Source organism: Dipodomys spectabilis, unplaced genomic scaffold (assembly GCF_019054845.1).
Source record: "Dipodomys spectabilis isolate Male_0828 unplaced genomic scaffold, ASM1905484v1 ptg000234l, whole genome shotgun sequence".
NCBI lineage: Eukaryota > Metazoa > Chordata > Mammalia > Rodentia > Heteromyidae > Dipodomys > Dipodomys spectabilis.
In genome coordinates, this window is record NW_024870911.1 from 17,196,106 (window position 1) to 17,210,434 (window position 14,329).

General features: G+C 45.4%; 1 protein-coding gene across 1 annotated transcript; it reads left to right on the top strand.

Moving 5' to 3' along the window:
• The first annotated feature begins 3,346 nt into the window (after positions 1-3,346).
• On the top strand, positions 3,347-13,062 carry Rdh16 (retinol dehydrogenase 16). The gene is made up of 5 exons (XM_042698722.1): positions 3,347-3,527; positions 5,922-6,248; positions 10,630-10,888; positions 12,099-12,262; positions 12,743-13,062. Exons 1-5 carry the CDS (start codon positions 3,464-3,466, stop codon positions 12,955-12,957), a joined length of 1,029 nt encoding a protein of 342 aa, XP_042554656.1. The 5' UTR covers positions 3,347-3,463; the 3' UTR covers positions 12,958-13,062.
• The last annotated feature ends 1,267 nt before the right edge of the window (positions 13,063-14,329 follow it).

Consider the following 14,329-nt stretch of genomic DNA (forward strand, 5'->3'; position numbering starts at 1 on the left):
GACCCTGGAGGGCCTGATCTTGAGGATGGCTGAGAGCTGGCAACCACCAGCCTGCCTTCCATCTCCATGGCTTCATCTCCTCCGGGCAGTTAATGTTTCTTATCCACCTTGTAGCATGTGTCTGTACTTCGTTTCCTTTTGTGGCAGAGTAGATACACATTTTGTGTATCTACTGAACAGAGGGATTCTTTCAAGTTTGCAAATGAATTTTTGGCATAGTACTAGGGTTTCAACTCAGGGCCTTGTGCTTGCAAGGAAGGCAGTCCACCACTAAACCACATCTCTAGTCCTTTTTTGTGATGATTATTTTTGAGGTAAGGCTGCACTTCTCAGACAGGTTCCGGCCTGAACTGAAATATCCCTATTTTAGGCTTCCTGTAGCTGGAATGACAGGAGGATATCACCATGTTCAGTTCCCTTCATTGAGATGAAGTCTTAAGGACTTTTCTGCCCAGTCTGGTCTGTAAATGTGATCTCCCAATTTGTCTGCCACATAGTTTGGGGTGACAGGCTAATATCACCAGTTATAAGCTATGAATGGGTCTCACAAATTTTTCTGCCTGTAAGATGTCCTCAAACCACTATCCTATTTGTAACCTCCCAAGTAGCTGAGACTAGAGGTATGAGCTAATGGTGCTTGAGTTAACCTTTTTGTGATAAAAATATACAAATAGCACCATTTTAACTATTTTATGGGATACAATGCAGCGGCCTTAAGTGCATTCATATAGTTATGAAACCAGTAACCCCATCCATCTTCACAGAAGGGAAGTCTTTTAATTTGTAGTGTAGCTTATATGTATGCAAGCACCAATCCTGGACCTTGAACTCAGGGTCTGGGCACTGTCCTTGAACTTTTTTGCACAAGGCCAGTGCTATACCACTTGAGTCACACAACTTCGCTTCTGACTTTTTTTCCAGTCTTGGGACTTCAACTCTGGGCCTGGACACTCTTCCTGGGCTTTGGTGCTCAAGGCTAACACTCTACTACAGCTCGACCTCTGCTTTTTTTTTTTTTTTTTTTTTTGGTAATTTAGTAGAGATAAGTGTTTCACAGACCTTCCTGCCTGAGCGGGCTTCAAACTGCTATCCTCAGATCTCAGCCTCCTAAGTAGCTAGGATTACAGGCAAGAGCCACCAGCACCCAGTGATCACCTCTATCTTTTTTGGTGGTTAATTGGAGGTAGGAGTCTCATAGACTTTCTTGCCCAGACTGACTTTATACCACAATCCTCAGATTTCAGTCTATGAAGTAGCTAGGATTACTGATGTGAGCCACAGGAACCTTGCTTCATTTTGCAGTTGCCTTAAACCATACTTTCACCTATGAGATCATTTCTAGATCAAGACATTTTTATCATGAGCTATGACAATGTGAAGTGTGGCTTACTTTGATATCCTCCTTCATCTGCCTCATCTCTGCTCACTGTAGCCCCTGCCTGTGCCCAACACCCACCACGCATCTGCAGCACCGGAAGTCATGGTGGCTCCTCCTGGCAGATCCTCAGAGGGAAAGTGCTCCCACAGGAAGCAGTAAGTGAGAACTTTGCATTTTTAGTATGACCTTCTTTTGTGGGGTGGAGGGCAGCTGAAAAGAGGGGGGGGAGAGTGTGAGGAAGGGGAGGAAGGGACTGGGGGTAGTCTCTTTGCCAGCTGGGGAGGACACACAGTTTTTCTCCAAGCAGCAGTTGTAGCCGCTTTGAAACAATTCCTGGAAATTTACTCCTTCTCCTTCCCCACACCCCAATATATGGACCAGACATTGTGATCCACAATGGGAAAGGAAGGAAGGTACCAGGGAGGCGATAACAAGACACATGAAGGAAGTTTGGAAGCTTTCCAAGGCTGGGTTGGGGGCAAAAGCCTGGAGCGTAGACTCTGGAGAAGAAGTAAATGAGGCTGTTCCAGAAACCTCCCCTGACTTTCCTCACCTGCAGGAGCAGGTGGAAGGTGGAGAGGTCAAGGCCAAAGAGTTTGGCAATGACTATACTCCCATTTTCAACAGCAGCTTCTAGAAGGTCACTGAGTGGAAAAGGCATGTGTGGTCATCCTACCAGGAGAAAGCCAGCCTGTCTGTACAGTAGCCCTGGAAAGGGGGGGGCCTCAGACTCCCCCAAGAAGGGTTCACTACTCTCCATGGCTCCTTGTGCTCAGCTCTTTTCTGACCACTCATCCTTCACCAGACAGAATGAATAATAAGTTTGAGGAACCAGATCTGATTTTGATACTTTGTTCCACTACCCAGTTGGCTGTGTGACTTTGGGTTAGTCACTTAACCTTTCAGAGTCTCAGGCTGCTTGTATACGGAGTGAAGATAATGATGATAGAGTACATGCAAAGGGCATACACATGAACATGCCCTTCCCCCACTGCTTCAATGGAATGAACCTTGAAACACTGCCCTCTAGTCCCACTGACTGCCATCTTTCTCTGAGTTGGATCAGTGTCCACTTCCTCTTTGGTGAGTGAAACATTCTCAACTGCCACTATGAGTCATCACAGAAGAGATATTCGTTGGACATCCACCATTTGTTGGACACGGTTATAAGGGAGATGAATGACTGCATTTAATCCTCATGACAAGGATGAAGTGGCTACTATCACATGAGGAAACTGAGGCATAAAGAATTAAACAACTTTCCCAATTAAATTAAATTAGTCACTCAATTAAGTCTCTAGTAAGGATTCTTTTTTTTTTGTCTTTTTTTTTTTGGTACTGGGGATCGAACCCAGGATGTTGCACTTTCTAGGCAAGCGCTTTGCCACTGAGCTACATCCCAGCCCTCTAGTAAGGATTCTTAACCAGAATTCCTTGTATCTAATAAAGTATTCCTTGTGAATTCCCTACAAGGTGCTATATAGGAAATGTTATATTGTGAATGTATTTTTATGCAGATTTAGGGCCTTCATTAGGTTCTCAAAAGGCCCCACAAGGTTATACATAATGATTGCCCTTGAAGAGCTTCTAAGAGATATTCTTTATTATAAAGATAGGTAAGAAATACAGATGAAAGTGAGGAGTGAAGCCAGATGTTGTATTTTTCTGCCTCTTCATTCACCTCTGCTAGATGTGAGGTACAGCCAGAAGGAAGCCAGAAACACAGGAAATGGGGAAGAGTTAATCCCTCTCCTCAGGGAGCTGTGATTCCACCGAAGCTCTGTGTTTGGCTCTTTCAACACATGAGGGCTGGATGTGGCAGTACACACATAATTCTAGCTGGGTGAAAGGCATAGATAGGAGGATCAAAGTCCAAGCCAACCCTGGCAAGAACACACCAGACCTTTGTAAATATTAATGAAAGCAAAAAGGGATGCAGGTGTGGGTCAAAGTAGCTAGACCTGTCTAGCTAGCACAACATATTGCTTTATTCAAATGAAACATGTTGCTTTATTCAGGCTTAAACTGGGGCTTCCAGATTGATATTATTTTTCTTCTCTGAAAAATGACACTGATTACTGAGAAATGTGTAGATCTGAGGAGGAAGGTGGTCCAGAGGTAGAGGTTCACTTCTATGACCCTTCTCTGGGTGCGACCTCTTAAGATTCTAATCTCCCTGGACAGAAATTACAGGTGCTGTTCCACCAGGCTATGAGCTACGGGCCTGTCCTGGTGGAAGGAGACCCACATGAACATAGAAGTCTGACATACTTAGAACACCAAGTCCTCTCAGATCTCGGGCTGCTCTACTCCCTCTTTTCCTGGTCCATTCTAGTGGATCTGAACAGGGACTGGAGCTCCCTCCTGTCATTGTGTGTGGGCACCACTAGAAAAAAGAAATTCCTACTTATCTTATCACTAGTAAGTGGCTCCCACTTTCTTCCTCCCAGATCTCCCATTTCTGACAGGAAGGGGTGTGTCTTTTAGGTTTGAGTTTCTCTGTCTGGCTTAGAATGTTGTTACATGCTCTGGAGGGCTAAGAACAGGTTTGCATCAGTACTTCATGTTCTTACCAGCCAGCACCGTCTTCCACTTTTCCTCTGAAAAGCTCCAGAGGAAGGACACCCTATAGCAGAAACAATGCTATTAAAGGAATAGAGTGGAGTCCAGCCAGAGTGGCAGATTCCAACCTAACACTGAGCCAAGACTGCAATACCCCAAACTAACCAGCAGGGGGACTGGACGTTTCTCCAGCCACAGCAGGAAAAGTCTCCTTTCTAGTCTACTTCATCTTCCCTTAACTAAATGACAGAACTTTGGGTAGAGGCGAACAGTAGGGGAAATACTGGCTTCTTTTCTGTTCCTTCTCTGCCTTAGCTCCCTACCCCTCTTTATCCTGCCCTCTGAGAACCAAGGATACAATCTCTGGCCCTGTCTTTGGTCTTTAGAGAGGAAGCTCCTTCCTGTGTGCCCATACAGAGCCCTCCATGCCTGGCTGAAGATCAAGACTCCCTGCTGTCTCTGTGGTCCTTGTTCAGTGAGTCTTTTTACTTTTAAATCATCAGTGTCTGAAGGGGAACAGATTCTCGATGTGTGGCCTGACAAGAGAGGACCTTATTGCAAAGGGCACGAGACAGGTACCCAAGGTTGGTGCTCCACAACTTAGTACTCATGTAGGAAGACTGACGCCAAGGTGCTGTGAGATATAAGCAGCAGGAGAGGAAGACAGATACATGCAGTTTACTGGGGACTTGTGGCCAGAACTATGGTCCTAGATGGTAATAATTTGCATCAATTTGGATCAGAAAGAGAAATCTGTGTATATATGGGTTAGGACAAAAAAAAAAAAATGCCATCCTGGCTGGAAACCCCTGGTTTATCTTAAGCTGGTATCAAGGAATCAGGCATATCCCTACAGCCAGGGATCTGTTGCAAAATTCCACACACCACTCTTAAGTTTCACCTAAACCAAGTGCTGGAGGTGTGTGCATATCTTCCTATCTACTTAGAAAGCTGAGATCTGGGGATTGCAGTTTGAAGCCAACTCTAGCAGGAAAGTCTGTGAGACTTGTCTCTCCAATTAACCAGCAAAAATTCAGAAGAGGAAGTGTGGCTGAAATGGTCGAATGCTGACCTTGAACAAATATAGCTTAGGGACAGTGCCCAGGACCTGGGTTCAAGCCCTAGTACTAGCACACAAAAGGAAGTTTTATCTATAGTTTGCTGGGAAAGTATGTGGGGAAACTGGTTAGGGTAATTATGGCAGTTACAACTTGAGATCCCTGCAGCTTGGAAAAGATCAGCTTCAGCAGGTAGAAGGCACTCTCTTTCCCTTCCAGTAGCTCTGGGAGTTTGATTCTAGCCCCCATTCCCTTCTTACCTCTCTTTCCTTGCTTCTCAAGTCAGACTTCCTGTTTAAGGTCTCTTGCTCTATCATTCCAGACAACTACTATACCAGGAAGGCACTTAAATCTTCTGTCCTACTCCTTTGGCTTTTTCCTGTTGTTCTGCAGAAAATGACAGGGACTTCATTTTCTCAGGAGCGATTCTGGGTGCCAAACCAATGAGAAACCCCACAGTGAAGGTTTCACTGTGTGCTTTGGCTCCAAGACTAAATTCTCATTACTACCTAATGTGTAGACAAAGACCATGATAAGTATTAGCATGTAAGGCACACAAAGGCAGTGCGAGTCTGGAACTTGATCAGACTAGGGCATGTGATACATAGAGGATGTGGGTTTCTATGTGGCCACAAGAAATCACAGAGCAATCAAGGAATTAGTGTGATTTTGTAATTGTGTTTTGCTTATGGTCATGACTTGGGATAGCCAAGGGCATTTAATGCATCAATATAATCAAAACAGTTCAAAGAGTAGAAAGGTGGGGCAAGGTAATAATTTAAAAAAAAAAAAAAAGGTTCCAGAGAGTCAGTGATCAGGCAGGAGTGTGAGAACGCTATCTCAGAGACCTGTAAGCTTCCCTGCCTGCCACAGCTCTCTGTTTTTATTGGCAGACTTGTTTAACCTCATTGTGTCTGTGCCTGTCCTCTCTAAAGCCATGTGGCTCTACCTTGTGGTCCTCGTGAGTCTGTACTACCTGCTGCGCTGGTACCGAGAGAGGCAGGTGGTGAGCCACCTCCAGGACAAGTATGTCTTCATCACGGGCTGTGACAGGGGCTTCGGGAACCTGCTGGCCAGACAGCTGGACATGCGAGGCTTGAGGGTACTGGCTGCATGTCTGACGGAGAAGGGGGCTGAGCAGCTGAGGAACAAGGCATCAGAAAGGCTGGAGACCGTGATCCTAGATGTCACCAACACAGAGAGCATTGCTGCAGCCACCCAGTGGGTGAAGGAGCGCGTGGGGGACAGAGGTACTGCCTGCATGTCTGTGGGTTTCTTTTCTGTGTGGACAGAGGACTTCTGTGTGCTCCCTGGCAGGATTCCTTAGAGGTTTGTTGAAGCTTGAAATAATAACAACTTTCTCCCCCTCCCAGCATGTCCCTTTGAGACGCTTTTTTCCTCCAGCCCTCTTCCATTTTGAGATCTCTCTAGTCTTGGTAACAGGATGTTCTAGAGAGAGTTTATTCTCCAAGATTCATTTTTGTTCTTTGCCTTGAAAGTCTGAACTGCTGGATACTGAGTACCAGGTTAAGAGCCCATGCCTTTCTAGAAGAGAGGAGGTTCCTGTGGCCCTGAGGTGCAGGGAGCTGTGTGTGTTGCTGGCATTGCAGCTGCTGGAGAGGGATTCATGCATCAGCGCTGTAACTTGTTCTCACTAGGCACCTCTCATCCTCCACCTATACCAGAGCCAAGACCATGCCCCTGTTTACAGCAGGACAGGACAAAACTAGGAGGGAGGTTATTTTCTTTCCCTTCCTTCCTTCCTTCCTTCCCTCCTTCCTTCCTTCCCTTCTTCCCTCCTTTCTTTCTTCTTCCTTTCACATTATCTGTGTTTTGTGGGGTAAGAAAAGAACATTAATTTCTTTTATCTAGGAATAAATATAAAATATGATTTTTGTTGAAAATCTTGGAATGTATGAAGTCATAACAAAATTCACCTGAAGTCTTACCTGTCAGAGATAAATGCTATCAATACTGTGACCCAGGTATTTAGTTTAGTTCATGTATTTATTTATTTTGGTGCCACTATTAGGGCTTAAACTCAGGACTTAGTGTTGTCCCTTAGCTTTTTCATTCAAGGCTGTATCTCTACCACTTGAGCCATAGCTACACTTCCTGCTTTTTGATGATTAATCTCTCATCTCTAGATGAGAGTCTTAAGAACTTTCTTTCCTGGGGCTGGGAAGGTGGCTCAGTGGTAGAGCGCTTGCCTTGCATGCCTGAGGTCCTGGGTTCACTTCCTCAGCACCATATAAGCAAAAAGAAAAAAGGCGGAAGTGGCGCTGTGGCTCAAGTGGTAGAGCGCTAGCCTTAAGCTGAAGAGCTGAGGGACAGCTCCCAGGCCCAGAGTTCAGGCCCCATAACCGGACCCCAAAAAAAAGAACTTTCTTTCCTGCCTGCCTGGCTTCAAACCAGAGTCCTCAGAGCTCAGCCTTCTGAATAGCTAGGATTATAGATGTAAGACACTGGTGCCTGGTAGGATTATATTTAATTCATAGTTTGTATCTTATTCTTTTTTTTTTTTTTTTTTGGTGGTCATAGCGCTTGAACTCTGGGCCTGTGCGTTGTCCCTCAGCTGTTCAGCTCAAGGCAAGCGCTCTACCACTTGAGCCACAGTGCCACTTCTGGTTTTCTGGTGGTTTATTGGAGATAAGAGTCTCATGGACTTTTGTGCCTGGGCTGGCTTTAATCCGCAATCCTCAGATCTCAGCCTCCTGAGTAGCTAGGATTACATGCTTGAGTCACCTGCACTCGGCTCTATCTTATCCTTTTCATTACAAAGGGGGGTAGGAGGAGAGGCTAGAGGTGTGGTTTAACTTCATTTAAGTGCTACCACCAAAAAAAAATTAATAAATAAAACAACAATAGGCCAGTATCTGGTAGCAAACACCTGTAATCCTAGCTACTCAGGAGGCTGAGATCTGAGGATGATGGTTTGAAGCCAGCCCAGGTAGGAAGGTTCTTTAAACTCTTATCTCCAATAAATCACAAACAACAACAACAACAAAGCTGATAGTGGAGCTATGACTCAAAGTGGTCTAATGCTAGCCTTGAGCATAAAAGCTCAGGGACAGCACCCAGGCTTTGCGTTCAAGCCCTAGTACTAACACACGTGCGCGCGCGCTTGCACATACACACACACACACACACACACACATACACCCTAGTATTAGCAATTTTGCCACCTATTGAAAATTTCTTCAAATAGTGTTTAATAATTTAGCCTTTGACATATCCCTACTTAATTTTTTTAAACATCTCTAGTGGTTGGATACAGGAACTGTTTTGCACATTTTTGTTTTTAAGTTGCTTTATTTTAATTGTGTGTGTATGTGTGCATGTGTGCGTGTGTGTGTGTGTGTGTGTGTGTGTGTGTGTGTGTGTGTGCAAGTTCTGGGGCCTTGAACTCAGAGCCTAGATGCTATCCCTGAGCTTTTCTGCTCAAAGCTAGCACTCTGTCTTTTTAGCCACAACTCTACTTCAGGCTTTTTGGTGATTAATTGGAGGTAAGAGTCTCATAGACTTTCCTGCTCAGTCAGGCTAGCTTTGAACCAGGATCCTCAGTACTCAGCCTCTTGAGTAGCTAGGATTATAGGCTTTAGCCACTAGCACCTGCGGGATTTTAATTTTTTGGTTTTGTTTTTTTTTTGCCAGGGGCTTGAACTCAGGGCCTGAGCATTGAACTTCTTTTTAGCTCAAGGTTAGCATTCTACCACTTGAGCCACAGTGCCACTTCTGGCTTTTTCTGTGTATGTAGTACTGAGGAATCGAACCCAGGGCTTCATGCATGCTAGGTAAGTTCTCTACACTGAGCCAAATTCCCAGCTCCTGGTTTTAAGTTTTTGAGAAAAGTGTTGCTATATACCTCAGGCTGGATTCAAACTTAAGACCCTCATCCCTCAGCTTCTCCAGTGCTGGGATTGTAGGCATGCATTACATATCCAGCTTTTCTTACTTTTTATTGTTTTTTTTTTGGGGGGGGGGGGGATCCGGTCATGGGGCCTGAACTCTGGGCCTGGGCGCTGTCCCTCAGCTCTTCAGCTCAAGGCTAGCGCTCTACCACTTGAGCCACAGCACCACTTCCCGCTTTTTTCATTTTGCTTTATGTGGTGCTGAGGAATCGAAGCCAGGGCCTCAGGCATGCAAGACAAGCTCTCTATCACTGAGCCATCTTCCCAGCCCACTTTTTATTGTTATAAATGGCATCTTTGTAAAGTTCTATTTGTTTAAATCTCTCTCTCTTTTTTTTCTTTTTCTTTTTTGTTAGTCGTGGGGCTTGAACTCTGGGCCTGGGTGCTGTCCCTCAGCTCTTCAATTCAAAGCTAGCACTCTACCTATCACTTGAGCCACGGTGCCACTTCTGGTTTTCTGAGTGTTTTATTGGAGATAAAAGTCTCAAGGACTTTTCCTGCCCCAGCTGGCTTTGAACCGTGATCCTCAGATCTCAGCCTCCTGAGTAGCTAGGGTTACAGGCGTGAGCCACCGGTGTCCAGCTTTGTTTAAATCTCTTTAAACACAGCACTGGTGTCTGGCTTTCCAGAATGATTATACAAAGATCAGTGATCTGGGATGGGAGATCAGGGAGTAATGGGAGAACAGCACTGTGAAAGAAAGAGAGCACTTCTAGAGTAGAACTTGTGTGCTGTTGGTAAAACAAGGAGGTCCTGCCTCCTCCCTGAAGCTGCTGTTTGCATTTTGCAATTGCTTCTTCCAGAAAGTTGCTCAACAGCTCTGCAGGGGAAGTTTCAGGGCCAGTTTTCTGAGGACACACACAGCACTGTTTTCCAAATTCTCCCCAAGCTAGGCCTTTGGGTTTCTATTCCCTAACTAAACTACCTAAATGTAAGTCTTGCCTTTTCTTCCTTTTTCCCTTTTGTATTCTTCTTTTCCTTTCTCCTATCCTTCTTTTCTTTCAATAGATAGTGTGGAGTACTCTGTATATGCTCCTAGAAAAATCTGGAAGTTGAAGTAAAAGGATAAAATGTCTGTAAGGATGACATTAATGTATAAAGCCCCCCACATAGTTTGTTCTCAGACTAATGACTGCACAGTATCTCCAGCACACCTATCAGCCTTGAGGTGATTGCCTGTTCCCATGAGGCAGTGGGCCGGAGCAGGAAGAGTCACAATGGGAGGAAGAATAGGGCATTGGTGGCTCACACCTACAATGCTGCTACTCAGGAGTCTAGATGTGAATATTGCAGTCCAAAGCCTGGGCAGACAAATCTGAGAGGCTCTTATCTTTAACTAACCAGCAAAAAGCCAGAAGTAGAGTTATGGCTGAAGTGGTACAATACCAGCCTTGAGTGAAAAAGCCAAGAGAGAATGAGAATGTGAACCCCTGAGTTCAAGCCACAGTATCAACACATACCACACACACACACACACACACACTCACACACACTCACGCATGCACGCACCCCAAAAGTAGGAGGAGAGATTTGTCAGTCATACCGTCCAGAATCCACACCCACAACCCTGCAGCCTCATGTATTTGTTCTACCGGCTCTCAGTCCAGCACCTGTCAACATGTTCTGCATCTGGCTGAGTGTGAATGTGAGCCAGAACTGTGTCCACCTGCACAAATCTAACACAATGTCATCCTCTCTCTTATCTTCCCAATGTCCCCAGGACTCTGGGGCCTGGTGAACAATGCAGGCATCGCCGCTCCCTGTGGCCCCACTGAGTGGCTGAACAAACAAGACTATGTCAAAATTCTCGAGGTGAATCTGTTGGGGGTCATCGAGGTGACTCTGAGCATGCTTTCCTTAGTGAAGAAGGCAAGGGGCCGCGTGGTCAATGTCTCCAGTGTCATGGGCCGCGTTGCAATTTTTGGTGGTGGCTACTGCATCTCCAAGTTCGGCATAGAGGCCTTCTCAGACTCCCTCAGGTACTGGAATACCCTGGGGGAGCCTTTGGCAAGATGTCTTGTTTGATTACAGTTTTGGCAGCCTTGATTTGGAGAGCCTTCTTTCTCAGTTTGTTGTGACTCTATGATCCTTTTTCTGGATTTAGGTAATCATTTATTGAGAACCATCTTTTCAAGTCCTGGTTACAGGGAGGGGATCCCAGGCCTGAGTTCAGTTACACTTACCCTGCCCTGGATGAGGATCATAGTTGAAGAGCCTCTGAGCAGAATTGGGATGGAGATAATTTGGGCCCAAAGCCCAGCCCCATGACCTCAGCTTCAGAAAGTTCTTGAGGTGGGCTGAGCATCCTGCTCAATTCAACAGATCCATGTGGGACTCTTGTTTGACTACACAATAACTATACCTGAGCTCAGCATTAGGGTTCTGTCCCTGACCTAAGATCGCTGGCAGCTGGATAAGGGAGAAACAAGACAGAGTCATCATTGCCATTATTTACATTGATTGTGACCAAGTCAGCTGTGGTGACCATGGTAGCCTTCCATTTCTGGGTGGTCTTAAAGAAAGGATCTAAGCCAAGAGAGGAAAAGGTGAGCTTAGTACCTGGGTAAAGAAGGGTGGAAAGAAAGTGTCATGTGTGAGAAAATGTCATCAGCCCAGAACCAGTGAGAGCTTTACTGTCTGAGCTGTGGGGGTGCCTTGGGAAAGGCGAAAGCCTGGTAGAAAGGAGACTGGGCAGGTGGGTTTCTGCCCAGTTATGTAAAGCATGCTTTGGGGAGGGCAGCCTCTCACTTGGGCCAGTCAGCATCCATGATGGCTATAGGGCACATGAATGGTGGCTCCTACTGGCAAGAAGTGAAGATGAAGGAAAGAGATGCTGCCTAGAAGAGAGTTGCAGGAGCCCAGCTGAGAGCTTCCTGGGGTAGGAGCAGGGAAGGAGAGCCCAAGGAGTATGAAGATGGTAACAAGGGCAAAGCCTGGTTATCCATTACATGTGAAGGAAAGCGGTAAAAGATAACTCTTAAATTGCTAGGTAGAATTTAGAGCTGGTCTATGCAAAATACTTGCAGTGATATTCAAATGTACAGATGCAATGCTTTCTTTATAACTTTTAGTTTAAGATCTCAAGCTTTTGAACTTTTCTCTCCCAGTCTTTCATTGGGTCATTATTGTATTATTTCTTTTTTGAAAAATTCCTGTGAAATCCTTGCTTTCTACCCATTTGTCTTGCAGGAGGGACCTCTTCTGTTTTGGGGTGAAGGTGGCTATTATCGAGCCTGGTTTCTTCTGCACTGGGTTAATCCAAGGTGATTTATTATCGGTGAGCTTCAAGGAGCTGTGGAACAAGGCCAGCTCTGAGATCAAGGAGACCTATGGCGAGGAATTTCTGGCATCCTGTAAGTGAGCTGTGGACTTGGGAAACTTGTACCCTCATCCAGAATCCTTAGTCTACTGTAAGGGCCTCTGATAGTATGTGGTTTGCCACAGGAGAGCTCCTTAGAATCATTGACCTAAGACAGGATTCTGATTCACCAGAAGGTGGGACTGGAAAGTGAATCTAGACAGGAAAGACTGTGCATGCATGTGAGCTGGATGGAGAGACTGTTTCCCATCTGTTCAGCTTTCCTTCTATTAAGGATAGAGAACTTTTGTTGATGTCCTGCCCACCTTCCCAGGAACTGGGAAGAATGTGGAACAATTGTTCCTTGAGGATGGGTTCTGGTACTTCCAGAGTGTTTGGATAGATTAGGTTTGGACCTGGCTTCCTAGGGTGGGAGGAATGAGGTCTTAGGAGACACTTCCCTTCTGCCATTGATCCCAGAGCAGGAGTGATGGGAGGAAGACAGATACCTGAATCACTTTCTCATCCTCCACAGACCTGAAATTGTTTTCAAAGTTGCCCCAAAAGTGCACAAAGAACCTGTTCTTGGCGACAGACTGCATGGAGCATGCTTTGATTGCCCGTCATCCTCGCACTCGCTACACGGCTGGCTGGGATGCCAAGCTCTTCTATCTCCCCATGAGCTACTTGCCTACCTCCCTAGTGGATGCCATAGTCAACTGGACTTCCATAAAACCAGCCAAGGCCTAGGAAGCCAACAGTTAGGTGCACAGTTGGGGGAAATTGGGTTGAGTACTGTGAGGGATGGGACACATCGGGAAGGGAGAGTATTCTCATGTCAGGAAAGCTCCTATTCAACCTTCTTCATCCAAACAATTCTGCTGAGATATTTATTCTTCAAGACTAATGAGGTAGCCAGGCACCAGTGGCTCACACCTATCTATAATCCTAGATAGGCAGGAGGCCAAGATCTGAGGATCACAGTTTGAAGCCATTCCAGGCAGGAAAGTCCAAGAGACTCATCTCCAATTAACCACCAAAAAGTCCGAAGTAGAGCTATGGCTCAAGCACTAGAGTGCTAACCTTGTGTGAAAAAGCTAAGTGACAGTGACCAGGCCCTGAGTTCAAGCTTCAGTACTGGCACAAAAATAAAAGGCCTGGTGAGTTTAGGAAAAAGGAACCAAGGAATAGGGATTCCATTATACTTCCTGAGACTTAGGCAGCTACCCAAGGCTCTGAACATCATGGCATACTATGAGTAATCCACATGATTTCCAGTGTTTTGGCAGATACTCAATCCACTCTTCTGACCCTGCCCTCCTCCTCTGTGCATGCGTTAACTCTGGCTAGTTTACACCTTCCCACAACATGGAATGGCCTAGAGACCCTCCTCGTCTGAAATTTTAATTGGCGCCAGCGGCAATCTATACTAGGCCTAGTCTTTGAGTGCCAGATCAATAGGCACTACTATCAGTAGGTTTTGGATAGAAAATTGTATTCCTGGTAGGAATCCTGCCAGATAATGGCAACATTAATTTCTTTTCTAGTTTCTCCCTCCATCCCTTTTTAAATTTTCTTTCTTTCTCTCTTTATTCTTCCTTTCTTCCCCCTCTCCACCTCCCCCCTCTCTTCCTTCCTTCCTTTCTTTCTTTCTTTCTTCCTTCCTTCCTTCCTTTCTTTCTTTCTTTCCTTCTATCTATCTTCCCCCCCCCCCCCTCCCGCTTAGGTTTGAACTAAGGACTTCATACTTGCTAGGCTGGTACTCTACCAGTTGAACTACTCATATAGTAAAATTAATTGGAGAGTAGGCATTAAAACTTTTGTTTTTTAATCTTTAAGTAGTTGTACAAAGATGTTTTGATATGTCAGCTTATAAGTTCCACATCTTGATGAATATGTGACACTCCTGCCATCATTCTCCGCTCCCACCTCTCCTAACCCCCACTCACCCCTTCAAGTTGCCCAGCTCCATTGTCATCTATGCTTGCTTATTGAATGTTATGACTGTTTTTGCCTACTCTTTCTCTCTTCATTCATCTGCCTACCACCCATGCTCACTGCCTTCTGACTAAACATGTTTCAGTTGCCTCAATAAAATCATTTTTTAAAATGTCTTAAAACT